Source organism: Rissa tridactyla, chromosome 6 (assembly GCF_028500815.1).
Source record: "Rissa tridactyla isolate bRisTri1 chromosome 6, bRisTri1.patW.cur.20221130, whole genome shotgun sequence".
Lineage (NCBI taxonomy): Eukaryota > Metazoa > Chordata > Aves > Charadriiformes > Laridae > Rissa > Rissa tridactyla.
In genome coordinates, this window is record NC_071471.1 from 38,225,361 (window position 1) to 38,248,202 (window position 22,842).

The 22,842-nt window shown below is 38.3% G+C and overlaps 1 protein-coding gene across 3 annotated transcripts in view; it reads left to right on the forward strand.

Moving 5' to 3' along the window:
* Positions 1–22,842, forward strand: part of CTNNA3 (catenin alpha 3) — a 533,166-nt gene that overhangs the window by 461,020 nt on the left and 49,304 nt on the right. For all 3 annotated transcript variants that reach the window (XM_054204553.1, XM_054204552.1, XM_054204554.1), the window contains exon 15: positions 9,198–9,379. In XM_054204553.1, coding sequence (XP_054060528.1) covers positions 9,198–9,379 — 182 coding nt within the window. The remainder of the gene's footprint in view (positions 1–9,197; positions 9,380–22,842) is intronic.

The following is a 22,842-nucleotide window of genomic DNA, read 5'->3' on the forward strand; positions in this document are numbered from 1 at the left end:
AGCGCGTCACCCACATGCTCCTTGAACTCTGACAGGCTTGGTGCCGTCACCGCTTCCCTAGGGAGCCTGTTCTAATGACAGATGTAAATTAGATAGAAAAATTCTTATACTTACTGAATGAAATTCTAATAGTTTACAGTTTCATAAACGTGGCTTGGTCTAATAGAAGCTAGGTTAACAAGGAAATGTTTATGTCTGAGTCTTACTGAAGCCTGCAATGCGTATTGACCAAAAATAACATCTATGTGTGAGAAAGTTCACATGCACAGAAGAGAAAGGGGTATATCTGGAATCTTAGCCACTACAATGTGTGAGTTATGGACTTTTCCTGCTGTGTTCATGCGTGAACCTATTTTGTAGTTTATTGCTTAACTAGTGAATTCATGAGGACGTATGGAAAACTTAATACAGATTTGACAATTTCTGTATTCCTAGAAGTTCTGAATGTTTTTCCTGATGTATCGTCACTGAACCTGAGGAGTTCACTACATTACTGGTTATTGTTTATTGTTTGCATTCAGACATTTTTAAGAACCTGAAAATATTTTTGATGCAGCAAAAGCTTTCTTAGTAAAAAGTTGGTGTATTTAGCAAACATTAATCTTTATGTTTCTATTTTAAATAATGTTTCAGCACAGCTGTACTCTGTTCACAGCTTTCTGAAGTGGAAAGATCCATGGGGCCAGAAATGTCAGCTTCATTACTTGTTTGCTCAACACCTAGAGCAATAACACATCTCTCACACTTGATTGTTTCTAGTAGTATTCCCGGAATGGAAATGATAATTGATAGAACCAGTTGGGGAAAAACCCCACTTTTCAATATAAAAAGAATTATGTCAAGAAAGTGGCATTTTAATTCCTATTTGTTTTTCAGCAAGCACATTTTTTTTTATTCATCAAACACAGATATTTTCTTCATTAAGACCTTAAATACTAAGGAAAAACTACTAACCAAAATGAACGCTGCTCACTTGTGTTGCATACGTGCATATCAATTGACACGTTAATTACCTGTCAGTTGACTCTTAAAACATTGTGAGAAATATAACTGTATGAAAGATCACCTCATTCAATCTTACTACTCAATAAACATAATTGGCAATTAAAGTATACTCGCTGCCCTTTTTGGTTGAAACTACTCTCTCTAAATGTTAACACGTTTTCCCCACATTACAGGCAAAAATTTTTATTGTAGTTAAGCAAGGTTTTCCTTTAAAACATCATCCATATGAGAGCCTATGAATTTGTTTGGAACAGGTACAGATGGTGCGCTTACATATTTTCATAAATATCCCATAATGAATGCACTTGAAGGTTTTCTCTCATTCAGAAAAAGGCCGTGGTAGTTTGTAGAAGTTCACTATCCTAATGTAGTAACAAAAGATCTGCTAAAGCTTTAAAAGATCACGTTTTCACACGTGGTCTTCCACTTCTTCCACTCAGATAAACCAGAATACTTCTTTAAAGGTAATGTTCTTTCAAAAGAAAACTGTAAGTAACACATACTTCTAGATGTATACACAAAGCAAGAAGTAAATGCTGAGGCCTGTTGCAGGGAGAGAGCTGGCTGTGAAGAGTCAGAGGCGTAGCGTATTGCTGGGGAGAGGTGTCTGGGATACGCTTTTCCTTGTACTACAGAGGCATTACATAATCTGCACTGTCAGGGAATTTGGTGGAGAGATGAAACGGACAGTTATTTATAGATAAACTATGATTAATACATTTGAAGAAACAGTATTTTTACAGTATAGGAGGTACGTTTTTATTTTTTCTTTCATTTTTCCCCAAAATAATACAATTACTGTAAATGTTCCTTTTGGGGGGATCTAGATAGAAGTCATTGCTTAAAGCCTGATTCTGTATCTTTACTAGGAGATAGTTTTCCTAGTTTTCAGATTATGGTATCAGGGCCATAAATGGCACATTCCCCAAAAACTTAGAAGAAAATTATGTCTCTGACTAAATTAGATGCATACCCTCTTAACCTAAATCAACATGTTGACAGAAATGAAATCTTCACATACACTTTTTTTTTTAAAACAAATGTTTGAACAAATCTGTTTGCTGTTGCAGCAAATGTGAACAATGATTTAAGGCCTCTTTGTTTGGACTGCTATTTGAAGATTTATTCCTAGAACATATTTAGCAATATGAAGAATCTGTATAGGTAAGAAAGATTTTTAAGGTTTAGACGGGGATTTGTCCTCTGCAGCAGATTTCCTGTGCTACTGTAAGGCTTTTGCATGCAGTGGGAACACCAAGAATGACTGTGCTCCAGAAGCGGTATGGCAAGATTGCAGAGTAACTTCTTTTCCTCCTTGAGTTCTTTCTCTTAGGCATTTCCACTGCAGTGATTCAATTTTATTTATACATACCTGTTTCGATTCTGCTTCTGCACAAGAGCACTCTTGATTCCTCTTTCTATGTCAAAAGTGTCATATTTTCTCCTATGTCACAACTCTTACTGCTCCAACAGGGAATTAGTGCCTATGAAAGCACCTTTTTGCATTGTCTTTTTACAACGTAAAAAACATACCACAGCATGTAAAACGTGATGCGATGTGCATATGCCACTAGTAACAAAGGCTACATCTTAACTAGCAAATCTCATTTTCCTTATGTAGGAAAAATTCATATATTATTAATTATAACTTCTTCAGAATCTGTCTGTAAAGATACAGAGTATAGGTTAGTGGTGAGCTGGCAGGACTGAAATTTGACCTTGTATTTATGTTCGTGACTATGCAAGTATATCAGTCATCTTGGAAATGTTACTTTATTGATCTTTCCCTTGCATAATTCCCTATCTATAGGATGAATGTGATGGTGCTTATGGGATGCAGGTTAACTTGGGCAATGTGCTGTGAGATCTCTCAGTAATTAAACTGGATGTAGGGCGGTTGTATATCCCTGAAGAAGATCCTTAGGACCAAATCCTTAGCTAGTATGAAAACAGGTGGTACTGCTTGTGGATTCAAGGACTGACGCAGTTTTTCTCAGATGGAAGTTAGATCTTCATCTGGCTGTTGTGTCTAATCTGTGTAGTTACTCTGCAGGCCTATCACAGTGTAATTTTGCTTGAGGAAATTTATGCCGTCATGTTCAGTGTAATTCTACTAAGGTAGTTAGTGGTTTATTAACATATGATTTTGCATTGAAGAGAAGGTCAAGTAAGTATTTGCCCAGTTAATTTTCAGTCTTAGAAGACAATGTACATTCTGATGGTAGGAGAGAATTTATTTTAAGTGTTTAAAGTTACTAAATTAGTGAAGGGAACAGTGTAGCTTAATTTTAAAGTTATTGCTACAGATCAAGTGTTCATATTGAAGATGTGAAATGTGTTAGCTCATACATAAGCTACTTAGAGATGACAAAAGCAGAAATGCTTTCAGGCAACCACCCACCCACATTTTTTCTCAGAGTTCTGCAGACTGTTTTGTGAATACATAGACAAAAACATCTGAGAATAAGATGAACTTTTATATAGACTTGTTGCATACTATGTTTGCGCAACAATTCAGGGCTTACGGAGAGTTGACTCAGCGTGTATTATATTGTGAATGAGAAAATCCAGGCTGAGTTATTTTATTATTTTATTTTTATTACATCTTAAATATAGCAATCATTAATATATGTCTAAAAATATATTTAGCTTTGAAAAATGATCATATAAAAATCCTACCGAACTCTCGAAGAAGAGAGAATAGATGTAAAAGCAAACACCAAGAACACCTATTGATACTTGTGTAAAACAATACTTAGAAGGGAAGTTAATTTGCTGTCAAATGAATCGGGGGTATTCTTACTCAAGTAGCAAGCACTTTACATCTAAGTTCCTACATTAATATAAATGTTGGCATACGTTAACAGGAAGCATGTGCTATTTTATAAATAAAAAGCCAAGTTTAAAATATTTTTTAAATTTATTTTTTATCAAAGCCACACAGAAGCTTGAAATCTTGGTGGTAAGAATTCAAGCGTAATGCAAATAACTGCAGTAGTTTTGAGTAGGTTCTACTAATAATAATTTTGATAATATATGGCAAAAGATTCCCTGTCAGGAGTCATGATCTATAAAAAGTATTTAATTTCCTTGGTAATTTTTCACTTACTCCAATTTTGGTATGGGGAAGAGATGAGGTAATGGAGGGCTCAGTGTTGTAGCAGTATAATGCTCCTGTACTGTTACAAAGTAGGACTGGAAAGAAACCCAAGAAATAGGCCAATCCAGCCATTTTATCCCAAGGTACAATAAATACACTTCTGCTGACATGTACCTATGTAAGAGCAATTGCACTGCTGTCTCTATTTAGGTCATTACTGGAATTGATTGTTTATTGGAAAGTTTTTTTCTTTACACCTCATATGTTGCAGTTAAGCATGTTAGTTAGTACTAGTCTTATCCGCAATGGACACAGGATTTGAGCTTCCCTTTTCTATATATAGTATTTTTTTGTACTTGTAGATCCTTATTCCACGTCCACTCTGTTTTCTAAACTCCAGATTAAATAACTTGAATACCCGTTATTTATCCTTTAAGGTAGTGGTTTCTCTGTGTCTTTTTCTCTGGTTTTCTTTCCTCTGGATGCTCTTCATCTGGTTAATGACTTCTTGAATTTTGTGTCCAGGCTATTGATATTGTTAAATGCGTTACTCCGGCTTTGGTCTCAAAAACAACCACTAGTGTAATGTTTATACTATTTTCTTCTGTATGCGTACTTTAGAATGAGTTTTGTATGAGGTTTGCCCTTTGCCAAGAGTACAGCGTTTTGATCAACTACAAATCTCTGCCCGTAGAACCACTGATAACTGGTTGTGTCTCAGTTCCATGTGCATATTGGTGATTTTTCTTAGATGTAAAACCTTGTACATGTCTCAGCTGAAATACATCGTGTTATTTTTTCGGATCAGTTTTTAAATTTCTCAAGATTGCTTTGAATTCTAAACCACAACTCTGACACGTTCAGACTAGGCCTCTTACACTGCAGATGGTTCTGTCATCCACACCATTAGTGAAAATACTAAATAATGGCAGAGTCAGGGCAGGTCCCTTCAAAATTTTGCCTGACAGATACTTCCAGTTTGGCACACGTTCTTGGTAGGTATCCTGTGAGCGATTTTCTAACCCGTATCGTATCCGTTCAGTGGCAGTTACCTCTAGATCATATTTCCCTAGATTATTTGTGAATAGGATGACATGAGAACCAGCGACAAAACCCTAGCAAAGCCCAGATTCATGACATGTTGCTTCTTCATCTGTAGGCCTCTTACCCTGGGACAAAGGGAAATTAGATTTAGTATCACACAATTGCCTCATCTAAGTCAACCTTTTTAGCAAGTGCTGATGCAAAAATGGCATTAAACAGTTTGTTCTTTTGATATTATCTCCCGATAGCTTTGCCTCTTTATCCAATTATATTGTATCTAAAAATACACAGGAACTGACATGGCAGGACAAATGAGTCACACTCTGAACTTGTTCTGAGAATGCTGGTGTTCAGCAGGCATGCTGCAATTCTTAAAATTGGAAGAAGACAACTGGTGACAGCAGGTAGTAAGCGTGGCAAAAGAAATTCAGCTACTCTCAGCTGTCAGTACCACACAACCACACAGTTCATCTCTAGGGATCATCCTGTGTATTCCCTTTGCCATGAATTGCCGAATATCCACCATTCTCTCTTTCACCTCTTTATCCAAACTAGAACAACTATTCAGTGAGTACAAAAAGGATTTTGTTTTGTAAAAGGTAGTGGGCACAATTGACTCGTTTTAACAGAATCACTCTTTAATTCTGTGCCATATTCAAGAAAAGCACTCAAAACACATTTCTAAGTGCCTATCTTACACTCACCTTCATGATAAAATAGGCTCAGCTGATGTGCACATTTTCTGTGGTGGTCATCTGCAAAGTTTGTTCAAGTAAAAACAATTAACATCGCAGTTGGAACTGTTTTAAAATAGCATGATTGAAATAGATTCCTGTCCTTTTGAGTGATTTGGAGAGAACTTGTTCACTTCCATCAAGTGTTCAGCTGACTCTGCAGCAGGGGAACAAGACCATGGGTGAGATGGCTTCTGGTCGCTGCTGAGTCTGCAGGGGACTGAAGAGCTTAGGTCTCAACTGCGGCAAAGCAGGGACATGAATCTATGCCATTATCTTAGAATTGCAGTATATAAGGAGCATGTTATTTTGTATTCTTGTTTGTAAAAGCTCTGAAAAGTTTTTCACGTGCTCCATCAGGAGATGGGTTGTGTTTTTTCCTTTGTAACCTACAAAATTGTAGAAAAAGAGAATTTTTCTCTTTTTTCTTCTCTGCAGTTACATGAGACATTGCAACCTACAATGCAGATGTGTTAAATAATTTTCAAAAGGAGGTTTCTTCCCTTTTAGAAGGATATGTGGCTCACCTCTGTCTCAGACTAAAGGAGTTGTCTATAACACAAACAATTGCTTGAATGTGTTGTGCTTCTTGTGGCTTTTCTTCCTTTCCTTCCTCCCTGTAAGTGGTAAGAATTTTTATGGTGTGGATCTGGCCAGTCATTTGTTTTAGGGGATAAGGAAAGAAAAAATGAGTGTCAGTCTAAGACTTTTAAGAGAATAATCATGAGCTTTTCTGAAAGTCAATTCCTTAGAGTGTAGCCAGGGACAAAGGCAGGCAAAAGGCCAGTTCTTTGGGTTGGGATCTCATTGGTGATTAATACACCAGTGAGAGATGAGTCAAAATTTTCACCAAGTAGTTACTCCCTGTGTGTCCTCTATTTTTATCATTATGTGGACAATTTGATTTGATCCTAAAATCTCAGTATCTGTGACAGCGAATTGACTGAAACTTGAAAGGGACTGAAATGAAAAGAAACACCAGTCTTAACACGGTAAATCAAGTTGCGGATGGGACAATGCAAATAATCCCAGTGTTGGAGACTCCCCAGCTACGAGGGATAAATAGCCCTCTGAAGAGTTAATTCGGGAAAATTAAAAAAAAAAAAAACCCACGATTATTTTTATAATAGAAGGAAGAAAAATATCACTTCTTCTCTCACCTAGTTTTAACTCTGTTATCTACTGCAATAAAAAGCATTTTTTCTTAGAAGTAATGAAAAAAACATTTTCTCCTGGTGGACAAAATAAACCTGCACTCATGTAATAGCAGTCATTCAATTTAGATCTTTATTTCACATTTACCATTATGTTGTCTATTTTGATACAAAATCATATCTGCGCTTAAAAGGCTGTGTATACAATTGGTTTATTTTCTTGCTGTATATGGTTTTGAAGCAGTATGAGGGAAATGAAAGAAAAATCAAGGTCAGAATTGTAGTTTTCCTTTGCCCTTTTGTTCCAGTGGATAATGTGTTTCGTTCCACCTAAAACTCATTATGGTTGGCACGTAGCAGGATACTGTATGTCACATTTCTCTCATTAAAATGTCATCTTTCTTGTGGTTTCCAGATCTAGGCCTGTGTTCTTGAACTCAAAGCAGTATTGAAGCTGGGGGCTAGGAAATACCATAAGCATCCACCGATTAGCAAATACCTACTAGATTATAAAAAGAGGTACTTTGATTCTCTGGACTCTGTAGCCCAACTTGTATTTCCATCTGTTTCATACCTTTCCCAGCAAGCTTATCCTGGGACCTTGAGGAAAGCATGTCTTGGTCTTCTCTGGTCTGTTTCAGGTGTGGATTTTTTTAACAAAACAGGAAAAATATTTCTTAAAATATGTACGCTTTCTACCTGTGACTGCAATTATAAGATAGTTATACTTTGGGGGACCTGTAATTTCCAGTAATTCATATAAATGGGAAAATTAACCTTGTGACAGAGTGGTTCAAGCATAAATAAAATCTGTGAAATGCCATGGCTTGAAAAAAATACACATTACATATTAAACTGCTTACCTGTTATACTAATTATAAGTAATTCCACCACTGCCTTAAATTTCTGTTTCGTGGATGGTAGATGTTTTATAAACAAGAGTAAGTCACAAAATATTGTTTAATTGCAGCATAATTACAGTGTGTTAATAGTTGCTGTATGTAACTGTGAGTGCCTGATGGCCGGCGGTGCAAGAGGTGGGCCACTTCACAGAGAAAGTGATAGAGAAAAACCACTGTGAGAGCAGAGCCATCAAGACCGACAGACCAAAAGGTCTCCTCACTTGCTGTGGTAGAAGGTATTATGAAGGGCCAGGACTGCTATATGGCCACAGAATATCTTAGCCCCTGTCTGCTACCTGGCCTGCTTCTGACACAGGAAGTGTATCTGACCTTTGTCTGGAGCAGACTGATAATCTTGCTCATGAAGAAGAATATTAAATAAAATATTTCTCTCACCAGGCTGCATTTTCAGAAGTTGTTTCACTCTTTATACTTCACTAATGCTTAAATGTAGGAAGAATATATGCATTCCGTATAGGTTGAGTGTTCTGATTCCATGGTCTGAACTTGCACAAAACACACCAGTTTTCTAGCTATACTAAATCTTTATTTGGAGGAGTTTTAGCCATTGGAATGTTTGCAAACAGTCCAGTCTGGAGCCGCAGCCAAGTATAGGACCGTGTCCTACTTGACCCCAGTTTGGCTATGGATTGATTTGAGTATCAGATATTTTCTGTTTGGCATTCGTGATACTTTTTTGGTACCCTTATTCACATACTGATTTCTGACATTGTTCATCTATTTCTTTATCTTATTGAAAGACAGAAGATGCATATTTGAAGAACTAAGTCTTTTTCAGTTCTTAAAATGATATTGTAGAACCTTCTCAGAAGAGAGCACAAGCATCTCTTCTTGTTAAGCTGTTTCCTTTATTCTTTCCTACCTGAAAGAATATTGCATTTTGTAACTTGCATACTTAAAAACACTTAGTCTCCTTCATGCCTGAGAAAAAGGAAGGTCTATCAGTCATATTTATAAAGGCTCTTTGGAAGAATTTAGTTGTCTTTCTCTCACTGTGTTGATATTAATGATTTCATGGACACCACTGTCCCTGTTAACACTGAGGTAATTTATTTGGCCCAACCCAATGATAGCATAGAGATTTTGAAATTCAGAAGTGCTGAGGCTGGAACAGTTGTCTCAGGCCACAGTGTGTTTAAACTATATATTTAATAATATCCAGTGATTTTGTTTAAAAAAAAAAAAGAAAACCACTCTAACATAGACAGTTTGCAAATCAAACTATTTTACGTTTCAGGCCAAGATGACTCAACTGCCACAGGCTGAAAAGGAAAAGATAGCTGAGCAAGTGGCTGACTTCAAAAAAGTCAAGAGTAAGCTCGATGCAGAGATTGAAATATGGGACGATACCAGCAATGACATCATTGTTTTGGCCAAGAGGATGTGTGTGATTATGATGGAGATGACTGACTTCACAAGGTAATTGTGCAAAAAAAGGGTCTTTTATTCAGTATTTATAAATGTTGGAAGCCATTGTCATATTGGTGTGGCAGGAAATACTGAGTTTTCAATGCCAGATGATGGTGTCTCTACAAAATTGAGTGGCTAAGCTAATACAGTTAGCTTTACACACTAGCTAGTAGTACTGAAATGTTGGGAGGGAGGTTTAAAGTTTTAAACTATGCTTGTCCTTAATTTATTTTTTTTTTTCTTTGGCCTCATTTATTTGGTCGGTTGAGGGTTTTGCATATTTTTAACACTTTATTTCTGCTCTTATTGAAAAGGAAAAAGTAAAAAAAAAATAATCTTGATTTTAAGCTGTAGCTCTGTCTCATCTGTTGTTCCTTCTACTTGTACCATACCGTGCTGTCAAGCATAAAATATACTGTACAGAGCATATGTCTGGCGGTACACATTCAGACTCTTGCATATTTTGGATCACATTACTTGCTGTTACTTTCGTCAGAAATGTATCATGCTGCTATATGTAGTTTTAAAGATTGAAGTGTCCTATAACAGATAGCTTTCAAAGCTGGTATTTCTCTCTGCTGCCAGTATATGTTCTATGATACTTGTATATGGGAAACAATCTTAAATTCAGGAGCTTTTTCTACCATGCACTGAATAAATGTTCAGTAAATTTCATGAAATTAATTGTACCAAAGGGAGGTACTGGTATTTGGGTTTTTTCCCATCTGGTCAGTAATAAAGTAGTTGCTGATAGGTAAGTGAAGCCTTAAAACACCAACCACTCTTGCAAGACACTTCATGTCTGATAAAATAAATCCTTTCATGCAAGATATGAAGAAAAATTTAAGCCTCTTGGACAAATTCTTCAGGTGCCTAAATTAAACAGATCTGCATGGAGCTGAACCAGCTAACAAATCTGGGGTCTGCCTTAGACCTGTTCTGGGGAAGACAGTTGTTGCATTTTATCATGGTAGCACTTTCCAAACTCACCTTCACGTGATTTAAAGATGCGCATGTAGAACTCAGCAGTTCTTTTATTCTTTTTAAGAGTATATGATGTATATGAGTATCTTCTAAAAAGAACACACTGTGCCGTAAAGTCAGTCTTTACAATTAAAGTCACCTCCTTCACCAAAATTCTTTAAATTATTAGAATTAGATTAATCAAGATTCACAAGGGCAGTTCATAGTCTTAGATTTGCAGCTGTGGCTCTCAGTTGAACACTGTAGCATAATCTGCCGGTTTGAGTTGAAGAGCAGCTCAAACAGCGCTGGGACCAATATCGATCCCTGGGGGACTTTGTGACAGATTGATGGTTTGAAAAGGAGCTATCTACCATCACCCTCTGGGTGCAGCCTGTCAGGCTAAGCTACTGTCTTGTTTTCCTTCAAATGTGTGACCTTGCATTCATTTTTATGAGTGCTTTCATTTTTCATGGTCATCTTAGTGTGTTTGCATGTGTGTATTACCCTAAACATTAGTGCAACCGTTACATATTCAACTAAAACCAAGTTAACGTTGGTATCAAAACAACTCATCATTCAGACAGAAGGTGATGGGAATGATGTTGGCATAGAGTACCGATGTGTAGGCCTTAGAACACAAACAAAAATACTTCAGGATGTCTTCAGTGAAGGCTAGTGATAATTGCTTAGCACAAGTTAGGACTGGTATAAAGAGTAACTATCTGAAGTAGCTTATTATGGTTTAGCTTCCTTATTTGATTATAGAGGCAGATGCCTCTGCGTTTTTGTCTTGTCAAAAGGGACCTGCAGAACCTTATTTGAAACAACTCTACTGAACATTGATGAGCATGTCCTCTGCAGATAGAGACTAGGCCTGGCTACTGTAACTTTATGTAACATATTTTTCTGGCTTTCTTTAAACTTTGTATGTGCTATATGACATACGCTTACTAAAACTTGATGATGAACGTTGCTGCAGTGAACCATCCTATAAATCATTGTCATAGAAAACTTACACTTGAGAGATGGAAAAGTAATGGAGCAGAAGCAGAAATCTTGTTGGAAGTTTGTAGCAGCTAGCAGCAGCTGCTAATTGGTGGTATGAACATGATAATCAGGCCTGCTTATGCAAAATTGGTTACATTAATTACTGGAATCTATTTAAAATTCTGTAAAAGTACCATCATATTTGCAGTAGTAAGCTTTGGCCCTGACAGGCAGAGGTGGAGGCAGTAGATAACAGATATTTGCTCTGCTGAAAGCGTGTTCTCCTGTTCTTGCTGGGCTCTATCTGTCTTGTTGCTTGTTGGGGGATAACATAGGAAGTTCCTGCCAATTCTATTCTGTCTGTTGCTGAAAGTTGTTGCTGCTAGAAAGGAGAGAGTTTGGTAGAGCTTTCTTTCCTGAATTTTACTTTTCTGAAAATGAACTGGATTGTAGTTTCTGTGGGAGGGCTACGGCTAGTAAGGCAAAAAGAACGTATTGCCATGGCTTCAACAACAAAGGCATTCAGCGAAGCTGAGAAACCAACAAAGTATCAGTGGGTCTGCTGATATTTTCTGTCTGTCTTCAGCCTGTAGCTGCAGCCCCATTTCTGTCTTTCTCATGAAGTACCATCTTGGCTTGGCTCTGCTGCCTTCCCCAGTGGTTGACCAGAAACCTGTACTTCTGCTTCTTGCTTTTTGCAGAAATGAGCAAAGCCTGAGAGTCATCTCCCTTGTGCCTGTCACTTATCATCCTCCTCCGAATATGCAGGAGAGGTGCTTTGCCACTTCCCTGTTTGAAGGGGCTAGAGGTTTTCAGAGCACCTTACTGGCTCAGGATCTATCCAAAGTGTGTATCTACATCCTACATCTCCTTTGAAAGCCTGCTGTGCAGAACTATACAGAGTAGGGTTCATTCGGTTTTCTGATACCTTAGGGATCCACTCAAGATAGCAGAACATTTGGTTTCTTTTGCTAGAGGGGGCATTTAAACTTATGTTTGACCTTACAGAGTATTAGGCTATAAATTATCAGGAAGTGTGGGAGATACTTTTAACATCATCCGGTGAATACTTCCCTGTGCAGAAGAGGCATTTGCTTGGCTCGTGTTTAGGGATTCCAGTTGCTGTTCCAAAAGCTGCATATGTATTTGTCTGTTAAATATTCATCGGATAGTTTGGAGACGGGAAGATAAAAAGACTACTAGGTTCCTCCTTTCCACAAAGCCATCATTTCTGCAGTCCTCACACATGGTGTGCCCTGTAGCTTAGCAATTAATGACATTTCTGAGTGAGAGGTGACAACAGACATGGATTTATATTTCTGTGCACTAAAGTCACACTTGGCCCAAATTCTGCCACCATTGGGGGTGTTGATCAGTTATGTCATGATGAAGGGAAAGCAGGATTTCGGTTCTTGGTTCAGCTTTTGAAAGGCTTTGGTTTCCTGGGTGAGGATGAGATAAAAGGATTCCTTTGTCCGTATTGTCTCCTAATGGCCATGATTAGACAACTTCCATGATGAGTGTTTTGCGTAAAATTACTTAATGCTCATTTACAGTGTGTCCTGCTAACAGCGCAGTGCGTGTGACATGATGATTGCTGAAGATTTATTTAAGTGCTGTGATACTCGATTAGTTGCACTTCAGTCCCTTTGTAGTCTTAGGTGTCTGACATCTGAAATGCCATAGCTGTACAAGGACCACTACTGACCTGAAAACTCAGTCCAGAACTTAGTCTACTGGTTTTAGTTCACTCTGGTTTTGAGCTTCCACTTTTCCAGCAGCAACAGATCTGTCCTGCTCTGTGGGAATATACTATTTTAAAGGAATAGCTTCTGTCTCAGCAATGAATGAGTTTTCTTCCTTTAAATTGAGCTTTTAGGTGAACATAATTCTTGGAAAGAACCCATATAAACATAGAACAATCAATTAAACTCACTACTCAGACTTCAGTATACATGACGTTTCATTGTATTGATGGGTGATATTTAAAGGAAAGATGAGAACAGAACTGGCATCTGAACAGGCAGACTTTTAGGGATGTAAGAGGCTAGTTTGGGACGTAGGATCAATATTTGAAGCAGATACTGTGCACCGTATTTTAGTTTCAAATCTTGGCCTATGAACCAGTTAGTTCACCCCAAACAAGAGAAAACTTTAAAAGATTTGACATTAAAGAAAACACAGTTTCAGGGAACAAGGAACTCTGAAGCACTTACAAACAAATACATTAGGGTATAACCAGTGTACATGACTCAGAATTGTCTTAAGGCAGGCCAGTTACAATTTTTTAAGCAATTATTTCACAGCCTTCCTCTGACTTTTAGAGTTACTATTTTTCAAAGCTGTATTTCACGGAAACTGAACAAGTAGCTAATAAACAGGCTTGGATACATCATTGACTCAGTGTTCCAAATGCATTCATTTTTCCTCTCAATAAGAAATAGGGTTTTTTTCCCCAAGCTTTCTAACAATTTTCAAATTACATTAGTGGTAAGAAACCTTGCAGGGCTTTTGTAATAACTACTTATTTATATGTCTGTCTCAAATACAGGCATGAATGGTGTTCTTAAACTCATGAAAAAGTGTGGACAAAATTACCCTGAAGACAGCATTGGGTTAGGGAGACATATATGCACGTGTGTGTGTATATATGTGTTCTCCCTTGTGCTATGCAGTAGTCTCTATCCTCCAGCAGTGTTTCAGCATGTACAACAGGCAGAATTACCTGTGAAAGGAATAGTAGGGTAAAAGAATAGGGATTTTGCTATGTATAAACATATATTTGTGTTAATATAATCTGAATTTTTTTTTCTTCCTTGTGTCCTGTCACATTACATTTTCCCAGTGCAAAAGCAGGAATATTCACTGATTGAAAATGTCTTAAGTTTAAAAAGAAATCAGAGCTTTTAATTTTATGGGGAAAATGTATTCAGTCACATGGGTCAATAACACATGAGTGTTCTGCACTTTTGCTGTGTCATCTGTAGAGGTGAATAGCAAGAAATTGCCCCATCTGCTATAATAGTTTTAATAATATTCCGGTGAAAATATTCTGATTACTTTGCTGATAAGCTAAAAATGCACAAGAAATATCCTGGGGTTGTGGGTTTATTTTCTGTAAACTTTATGTGTAAACGGAGCAGGATTTTTTTTTTCTTCCATTGCCACAGCAGATTTATAATTAAGAGGGTATCTACCAATAAACAGATACGGGTTCTCTTTTGCTCATATAAAGCAATGTGTATCTAATTCAAGCAGTGCTTGGGATCAGAACACTGCAATTTTTAATTCCTATTGAGAAAGTAGCATTAAAGGGTTAATGGTTTAAACGGAAAGTGAAGTCTGTCATGAACTCGTTGAGAACAGTTTTAGTGGAGAGCCTTACTGTTGGAGTCTTGCTTGCCGAGGAAAGTTCCTTCGTAATAACAGAGAAAAGCAAGGTACCTTCACTGCAAGTTTTTCACAGCACTTTGCTGATAGGAAGGATGCTACCAGGTCCTCAGATGAGATTTGGGCATACAAGGCAGAGCTTGCTGCCATGTCTCAGGTGATTTTAAAGATATATCAGGGAGAGACCAGCTCTGGTAACTGGCTTCTGCTAGGCTGTTTTACAGCATGTCCTATGGCACGCAGCCGGTGGATTCAGGATTCACACTGCCTGGTCAAAGTCTCTCACCACAGTCCCTTCCAGTTTTCTGTGGTATAAACAGCAAATAAGAATCACTGGGCTTTTACCTCTTTTAAAAGTGCAGCTCTTTGCAAGCTGTTCAGAAAATGTCTCATATTTGCTCTTGATACTTGACGTTTGTTTCTAAAATGGCATCAATCTCAGAGTTAATATTAGAAAAATAGTAAAAATAGCAAAACAAATTAACAAGACTTGGAAAAATAAATCTAGCAAATTCATCTCGCAAAACCTGCCCCCCTTTATCCTTGTAGTAAGCCTAAATAGAATTCTCCTCCTACCTCTAGTACTTCCAAGGACTGCAGCTTAGCCTAAAATTTTCTCTCTGTGGTCCTGTTGGTTAAGACCAAGTGCAGCTGCCCAGTCTAGCAAGTCTCCTCACCTGATAACAGCCAGAGTCTTCAGCCTTTATTGAGAGTCTGTAAGTACTCGGTGTTTGCATCATAAGATGCATACGAGAGCAAAGAACTTTCACTTTAAAATTAAGTATTTCATCAAAAATTACCCAGAGATTGAAGGTTGTAAAAGTTTTGTCAACAGTGATGATGTCTCCAGCTGAGTCATAGGACAGAGTTATTTTGGGCCAGATTACTTTGGGCAAAAGTACATGAACCCTCCTTAGGGTTCTACAGTAAGAACGACTTTTACTAGAGTGAATTATATAAAGATGTTCTTTAAGATAAATTTATTTCTAAAGCAGTTACAAGTTAGTTGTTTGCTTGTTTGCATGTGTTTCATCATACATGGTTTGATAAACAGAACCACCAGGATTTACTTGTTACAACATAGTAGATTAAGCAGATAAATTTTACTGTTAAAATGACCAGCAAAATTGCATGAGTGAGCGTAGTGTGAATGTTATTTAAGATTTTTGCAGTACTTGCAGGATACTGACTGTCCTGCCAGAACTACATGTAGCCTCAGGCAGAATGAATCCTCAGGTAGAAACATGGTCTCTCAAATTTGTTATGAATTGTTGAGATGTGTCAAGTTAAATCGTATCATGTAACACAGAATCAGCTGATACTGCTCATTCCTCCTGGATGTCACAGAGCTTCTAAAATGTATACAAATTCAAATTTCACAAATAAATGAGGACTTTGAAGGCAAAACACCTGTATCTGTTCTCCTGTGCATCTCAAAAGATTTTGACTGAGTCTGAATTTCATGCATAGTACTACCGTGTCCTTAATGATTAATGATATTTACATAGAATATGATAGTTCATATAATACTCGTGTGGATGCTCTTTTATCACTTCTATAGTAAAAATAGTTTCAGCTGATTCCTAAAAACATATACCAGAAAATACTTAGTCAGACATGACAATAACTACTCTGGTGGCCTCAATGTAATTCTAAAAGCTAAGTGCTAAATATTCATCCTCTGATAGTAAAATTTCTAAAAAAAAAAAAAGGCACCATCCAAATCCATGAGTTATTTTATACAATGATATATTTCAAAGTGATAATCGCCTTGTGGAATGAAGTCTTAGAACCAAAAGAGAAATGTTTCAAGAAAAAAAAATAAACAGTTTGCCTCTGTTACTCAGAGTATTTCTCAAAGTATTTAGATATCCAATTTGCTTGCAAGTTGAGCATTTTTTTTCCCTGTAGTATGCATGATTAACATCAATAGTACTATTATTAAACAAACATGGTAAATCATGGATGAATAGTCTTGTTTTAGATACTTTTGTTAGGAATTAGAAAGTTAATTCTTAACTTTTAGACTGTGACACCAACAGGTTCTAAATGGATAAACAGTACACAGCTAAAGAGGAGGTTAGGTGAGAAGACTAACAAAACGTTAAGATGCATGCTGTTTTTCAGGTAAGCAAAGCATGTTAAATACTTGTAAACCAATACAGTGAACAGCTAAGGAACAATATAATGAGCATAACATTGCTTTCTTGCTCATTGCTAACAAAATACAGTTAGACCATGTATAACTACCTTCAGTAAACAATGTTTTGCTATTGCTTACAACTGGACTAGAGATACTAGAGGGTGTGGATAAACTAAAGCTCCATGTCAGCACCAAAGTAGGATTTGTTTTGAATCCGCATTTTTGCAGCCTCCTGTTTCTTTTTGCATCATCTTTATTTCTTTAGCCGCAGTCTTCTTATACAATTCTATTCTCACCTCTTCTGCATCAAAAAAGCCACCTGTCTTCACTTAAGCACACCTCTTTTCTCTCATCTCTTTCTCAGTGCTGCTTCTGTCTCCAGTCAGCTCGTAACATTCATAACAGCACCCTATTCCTGTAACACCTACTAGGTTTCTTTTCTAAACAGGTCCTTTCAGTGCTGTACTGTGGAAGTTCATTGTTCTCCTTCACATCACGAAAGCACTCCAGGTTGAGAAATGGACCCTGGCAGGCATGTTAGTTTGCTGGGATCGCTTGCTATCCCGTAGTCCAGTCTCATTTCATTGCCTATCAGTTTGTTCCTACCAACTCATAGAAGAAATGAGGTTAGAAAGGACCTTTGGAGGTTATCTAGTCCAGCCTCTTCAAAGCAGACTAATTTCTATATTAGATCAACTTGTTCAGGGGCTTGTCCAAGAAAGCTTTGGAAATCCCTAAGATTGGAGATTTCTAGCACGTCCAGCTTCTCTGGGCAATCTGTAAATGTTTCACCACCTACAGTAAAGCATTTTCCCATCTTCATCTAACATGATTTTTTAGCCGCACTTTGTGTCCCTTGCACCTTATTTTTACTGCGCATCTCTGAGGGAAGAAGTCAGCGTCTTCTCTATCCTCCCCTTTAGGTAGTGGAAGAATACAGATTAGTCCCCTGCTTTGCCTTCTTAAGGCTGAAGCTTTGTTCCCTCAGCCTGTACTCCATCCTCATACGCTCCAGCCCCAAATCTCTGGACTCTCTTCAGTTTGTCAGTGGAGCACTGGGGGCCTGGTGTCAGACAGAGGACCCAAGATGCTGCCTTGCAAGGGCCAAGTACAGGGCCATCAATTCTCTCAGCCTCTTGACTAAGCTTTTAGTTATGCAGCCCACAATGTGGTTTGCCTTCACTGTGTAAGGGCACACTACTAACTCATGTTAGGTCATTGTATACAAAGTTACTACCTAACCAGTTAGTTCTGCCTCTGCACTGGTACATGGAGTTGTTCCATTCCAGGTACAGGACCAGGTGTTTTATTTTGTTGAACTTCAAAAGGTCTGTTGTTTCTTCTTTTGTGTTAGCTTGCAAGTTCTTTGGCAGCAGGTCCAGGACAATGTCAGGTTCATGGTAGTAATTACTGTGATATCTGATAAGTAGTTTCTGCTTTTTTTGAACGTTTAATCACACATTATTGCCATTGTTCCTTCCCAGTCTCTCGAGTTCTTTGTAAAGTTTTAGGTTACAAGTGTGTTACTCAAAACTAAAAGCTTCTAGAGTACAGCAGGTACTTAAGTTCCCCCTCCATGAATGCTATTAACTTTCCCATAATTCAGTTAACATATATAATTTACCTGGTAACTCGCAGTTACTAAACTGCGGCATAGGCAGTTGCTTATGTCTTCTCTGAATCCTGATCCTCTCTTCAAGCTATTATGCTTCTAGTTCTATAAAGAAAGAAAAAATGCTGATCTGTGAGTTAAGTTATGATTTCAGAGGAAGGCTTTAGTGGAAGGGATTGGTTTGGGGTAAGCTACTTTAATAAAATTTGCCGTAACTGTTCAACTGCTAATCAGTGTTGGATCAGTGTGAGGGGATGTTTTCTCCCCTGTATGGGGAGAAGGATAGACTAAGTCCCTGAAATTGTTCACTGAGAGAGCAGTCATACAGAGCAGTCACACAAGCCCTTCAGCAAAACATGAGGACAGAAGGATGTTTGGTTAATATATTTTCCTTCTCAGTAATCCAACTACATTGTGGGTATTTTTCTACACTATAAGGATGTGTAACTATTTCACTGTTTTTCTAATTGCCTCTTTCCTTGGAAGGGTGAGGCATTCACAGTTTGGTCTTATTTAAAATTTTTTTAAAAGGCACTGTATTTGTGTTTTCGCAACTTTCATTTCTTTGTATCAAAACTGAAAGTGAACATAAAGCTTTTTTATTATCAAGCTTAATGGTTACACCTAGGCTTTTGGTAGAAAAGTGGCAAAAAAATGTTTTAGCTTGACATTTGACCCTCCTAATTTTAACTTTTATATTGCCAATGCTTGCAAACCATTTTTAATTATTTTTTTTCCTGCAAGAAAAACAGGTATTAATGCAAGCAGCAGGGCTCAGAAATGGAGCGTTTTTCATGTAGATGTGGAGTTCTTTTAAAAGAATGTTTTAATTCATTTGAAACAGAGTCATTTGCCAGCTAGAATAGAAAATAACTTAATTTTCATATATACAGGCAGAAATTCAGATAATTCTCCTTGTGGGAGCATGTCTACTATTCATCTGATTAAAAGTCTATGTAAAACTCTTAAACTTCTGGTGATGGTTTGCTTTTGTAATGGTTTTAGTTGACTTACTGCTGGACTGTACAAAGCCACTTCTGAAACCTTTCTTTCGTGCTATAGAATGCCTCGTAGTCATGGAAGCTGTGAAGATTAATTCCTCTGATTAGAGCAATTACATGCTCCACATACTAATAGAATTTTATAAATTGGAGACCAAGAAAGCGTTTTCTGTCTGAAACAGTGAGTCTCTACTGTTTCTGTATAAATCTTTTGTGCTGACATGTTAGTTATACCTCATATATAGGTAAACAAATCGTGTATGTAGGACAAAACAATCTACTAATAGAAAAATATTTTTAGACCTTCCTGTCTCAGTATCTCTAAGTGTAACTAGTATTTCCTTGAAAACAATGAGTCCTTGAGAAATCGTCAGTAATAGTTGTTGCTACTTCACTATTTTTTCTCTACTCCTTTGCAAGAGTGGAATTAATTCCTTGCATTTTTAGCAATCTTACAAATAGTTTAGCAGTTATTTGAGGGTACTGAATACTATTTGGTAGCAGTACTACAATGCTTAGTGTAAAAGTTGAGGCAAAAAAATGAAGGGATAAAGAGATGTTTGTTAGTTGAGCAAGAAGCTTGATGAGGAACTAATGTCCATGCCTCGTGTACATAGCCAGAGGCAGCTTAATAAAATGGGAACGTAGTAAATACAGCAAAATCATGAATAAGGCACATATAAACTGATCTATCTACCGAATCCATCCAGGACTAGAGGCAAGTCAACTGCAAACTCACAGCGTACACTACAGAAAATACAACTTGTCATTACAATAGGATTGTATCTGTTGTGCCAGAAAGAGCCATCTTTTGTCTTTCACCTTTAGGGACTTTTATACTCAGAGGACAAAGTGAGTTCAGGGCTCCCAAGTATTAGCTCCTGTCAACAGAGACATAAGAAGTATAAAAAAAGCAAGAGGGCTCCAGGCAGTAACATAACAGCTTCCAGGCCAGTTCACCTATGCAGCTGGGAAGCCTGTGGCAGGGCAGTCTCCTTTGGGCATGACAGACCAAGCGAAAACTGTACAACTCTGAGCAGCATTAGGCCCAGCATAAAGCCAGGCGCGGTGCCACCTCACAGCAGTTGAGGTCGTGCTCTGTAGACATTCACCACTCAGCAGGGACAGGCAGAAGTGGTGATGGCTGGCTGGCAAGGGGAAGCTCTCACCCCAGAGCTAATAGCTACCTGCTCGGTTGCAGACTCCTGCGGGGTCAGCTGGCACCACCACTCTGACTGGGGCTGCTCAATTTCCATCCGTAGTCATCTTCCTCCTTGTCCTTCAAGCAGCAGGAGTCAGGTCCTGAGGTTGTGAGGATACAGGCCAGTGTCAGGGAGCAGCAGGGCCCAGCTGCTCCCTACAGGAGGTAAGCCAGGATCCAAGGGTAATCCCAGTGCAGACAGAGCTTGCACTGAGCACAGCTCAATCCAACAGCATCAGAGAGTGGCAAGGAGCGCGGGGTGCTGGTAACAAGATCCATCAGCAGTCACAGACAAGGTAAGCAGTGAAGCAGATGTGTGGTCCATCCAGGAGCAAAAGGAGAAGGGGCTAAAGCCAAAATCCAGCACGTACATGAGGGGTCCATCCAGGAGACAAGCTACTGGTAAGGTAGGTCCAAAGTCCATCCTGAGCATAGGGCTAGAAACAGAGCTGGAGACAGGTATGGCTGTGATTCAGGTCAGGGCTTGGAGGGTGCAGGCCAGAGCTTAAATGGAGCTCTCAGGCCAGTGGGCGGAGACGGTGGGAGGAGGCCTCAGGTGAGTCTGGTCAGGACCATTTAGGCCTGTTAGTGCACTCAGGCCCATGGCCGCTGGAGCAGAGGAGCGCTGTTTCTCCTCTGTCCCTTTTCTTGGTCCATTCTGGTGGCTGAGGCCCACTCAGAAGGGGAAACGAAGAAGACAGTGTCCAAGCTGGATATGAGGTCGTGATCAGTGACATATTACAATTTGCTGTTCTATTACAATGTTCAGGGACGTGACAGTTTTTGTAGCATTCTCCAATTGGCACATCATTGAGCCTGCCTTTTGAACTTCAACGGCTTGATGCGAGACTTGTTTTTTTGTTTATTTTGCTCAAGCTGTTTTGGGGTAAGAATGCCCAGCAATGTCTCCTAGACAAATAAAGAAGTAGTCATTAAAAAGGCAAAGCACCTCTCCCAGCTTTTTTTACCCTTTAAAATGTAGGCCTGTTTTAATGGAATTTATTTGCTATATTTTGTACACGCTATATATTTTTTGCTATAACACCATATGTTCAGGTTCCTCCTGAATTAATTAGCAGAAATTAGAAGCTCAAACCTTTGGAGGGTTTCCAAGAAATAAAGACTGGAAACTTCTGCGATTATAAGCCTCTTCATTGGAAGTGTAGTCACATCAGTGAATTAATTATGACCAGAAAATTCACATAAAATATTAGTTAGGTTTTTTTCCTGTGAATTTAGTGCTGACTTAACTGAAAGTTTTTCTTACTTCTACAAGAGATCAGTCAAATTCAGAGTATTCTGTACACCCACATTTCTCTTGACTATTTATTGTCCAAGGATGAAGAAAACAGATTTATGGCAGTTACTTCACTGTTGACCTGGCTGGTGTTTGTGAAATTGGCTGGAGTGTAATCGTCAAGGCAGAGTTTGTGAACTTGGTAATACAGGTAGTACACAATGTGGGTACATAAGAATGAGTAGTAACTGTTAAAAGAAAAGAAGGCAAATAGTAATTGCAGATAGTGAAATAGAAAGGAAAGAGATCAGTGGGATGTTATTTTATAAAGTGAAAGGGAGGGCATTTGATGCTGTGTAGGCTTTGCAGTGCTGGTCACCACAATTTGCCGATACTCTTCAGAGGTTTGCCCATGATTACCAGGACGAGACATATCTAGTAAAGTGGTGTCATTTTCTGGGCTGCTGCTCTGATCTTAGTGAGGAGGCAAGTGGACTGTCTGGAAAAAGGGGAACGAGGAATGCTTGTAGTCAGGGACTTCACTGCCATCTTCTTCCATCTTCTTTACCCTTATAAGCAATGCTATCAACTTAGTAGATGTAGGTTAAGGCACAGTACACTCTAAAAAGCAGGTTTAGGAAAGACTTGAGTCTTTTCTAGAGGATTATTTACTGTTATTTTCCCCTCTTCCCTAAACTGAGTTACAGACCAGTTGTTTGACAGGACAGTAGCACTTGCTATAGTCACCCTCCTCTGTGCAGATGAAGGCATGGTTATTTCTGAGACATAAGGCCTTCATCTTCATAAAATTCTTTTTCCTCCCCCTGTTCACCCTACCAAATGTCTGACTTGCTTCTGTCTGAGTGATCAATCCACAGGAAATAATTTCAGTTGAACCTTTGGTGTCTTTATGACCAAGAGTCAAGTTAGGATAG